This window comes from Etheostoma cragini, unplaced genomic scaffold (genome assembly GCF_013103735.1).
Source record: "Etheostoma cragini isolate CJK2018 unplaced genomic scaffold, CSU_Ecrag_1.0 ScbMSFa_1283, whole genome shotgun sequence".
In the NCBI taxonomy this organism is placed as follows: Eukaryota; Metazoa; Chordata; class Actinopteri; order Perciformes; family Percidae; genus Etheostoma; species Etheostoma cragini.
In genome coordinates this window covers 431-1,871 of record NW_023265322.1, presented here as the reverse complement: position 1 = coordinate 1,871, position 1,441 = coordinate 431, and the positions used below count along the sequence as shown (strand labels likewise).

General features: G+C 45.7%; 1 protein-coding gene across 1 annotated transcript in view; it reads left to right on the top strand.

Moving 5' to 3' along the window:
- Positions 1-888: 888 nt before the first annotated feature.
- The window catches only part of LOC117939849 (serine/threonine-protein phosphatase 2B catalytic subunit alpha isoform-like), a gene marked incomplete at its 3' end in the record, with an annotated part of 919 nt that continues 366 nt past the window's right edge, over positions 889-1,441 (top strand). The window contains exon 1 of the mRNA XM_034865278.1: positions 889-1,115. Within this exon, the coding sequence (XP_034721169.1) occupies positions 1,008-1,115 (108 nt within the window). The remainder of the gene's footprint in view (positions 1,116-1,441) is intronic.

Sequence of the window (1,441 nt, the reverse complement as noted above, 5' to 3'; positions counted from 1 at the left end):
GGCTGTGTTGGTAGTAATACCCGGGCTGTGTTGGTAGTAATACCCGGGCTGTGTTGGTAGTAATACCCGGGCTGTGTTAGTAGTAATACCCGGGCTATGTTAGTACTAATACCCGGGCTGTGTTAGTACTAATACCCGGGCTATGTTATTAGTAAAACCCGGGCTGTGTTAGTAGTTATACCCGGGCTATGTTATTAGTAAAACCCGGGCTATGTTAGTAGTATTACCCGGGTTCTGCCAGTTCTCCATGTGTACATGAGCAGGGAAGAATGACGGGAGAAAGTCTGCCTCCGATAATGTAGGTGGCGCTCTGCCAACGCACAACTGTTCAGAATAAACTGAGAATGACCCACCGAGTTAACGGGTAGGCTAACGAGTTAACGGGTAAGCTAACGAGTTAGCAGGTAAGCTAACGAGTTAGCGGGTGAGCTAGTCGCGGGTGAGCTAATCGCGGGTGAGCTAGTCGCCTGGCCGATGAATGAGTAGTCACGATAGTTTTGAACAGGATTATGCAAACTGAGACTTCTCTGTTTAAGCTTTTTTGGTCATTTGTCAATTTTTTTCAACGTTCTTCAATGAATGAATGTTATTAAACACCCGAATTCAAAGAAAGTAGTAAACTAATTATTTTACCTTTTTTAAAAAGCCTCGTAAGGAACCATCCACATTAGTCTTTGGGACATTTTGGTTGATAATAACCCACATTTTTGACCTTTTTGAAAATGGGTCAAATTTGACCTGAGGACAACAGAAGGGTTAAATGTGTTTTTGGCCTTTTAACAGGTTCAAAATGTCAATACCAGTGCCCCCCCCCCCCCCCATGTGCAGTTATTCCTTCTGAGTGATCACAGTGGTTATTTCCTGTTTGCTGGTGAAGTCGATTAACATCTTTTGAACAGGGTTATGCAAACTGATTCTTCTCCCTGTCCGTTCCCTTCAGGGTAAAGGTGTGTGTTTCTGTGTCTGCAGGTAAGATTAAGTACTCTGAGCGTGTGTATGACGCCTGCATGGACGCGTTTGACTGCCTGCCTCTGGCTGCTCTCCTCAACCAGCAGTTCCTCTGCGTGCACGGAGGCCTGAGCCCCGAGGTCACCTGCCTGGACGACATACGGAAGGTAACGCAAACATCGGACATTACTGCCAATAATGTGTTTTTAAAGTCCCCGTTCAGATGTTATGGAGTGCGGTTGGATGACCTCCATAATCGGTGGATACAAAATATTTTCCCCATTTCTTTAGGTTGGTGGTAGAGATGATCTGATACTAGTTTTGCTCTCCGATATTTATATGTGAACTTAGTACCAGCTAATAAGATACGATACGAGAACTGATCCGATACCACCGTGTCTAGCTCAGTCAGTATGGGGTGCAGAGGGTTGCTGGTTCAAGTCCCCATAAGGACCAAAAGTATGGTGGTGGACTGGTACCCCCAGCTGCTCGG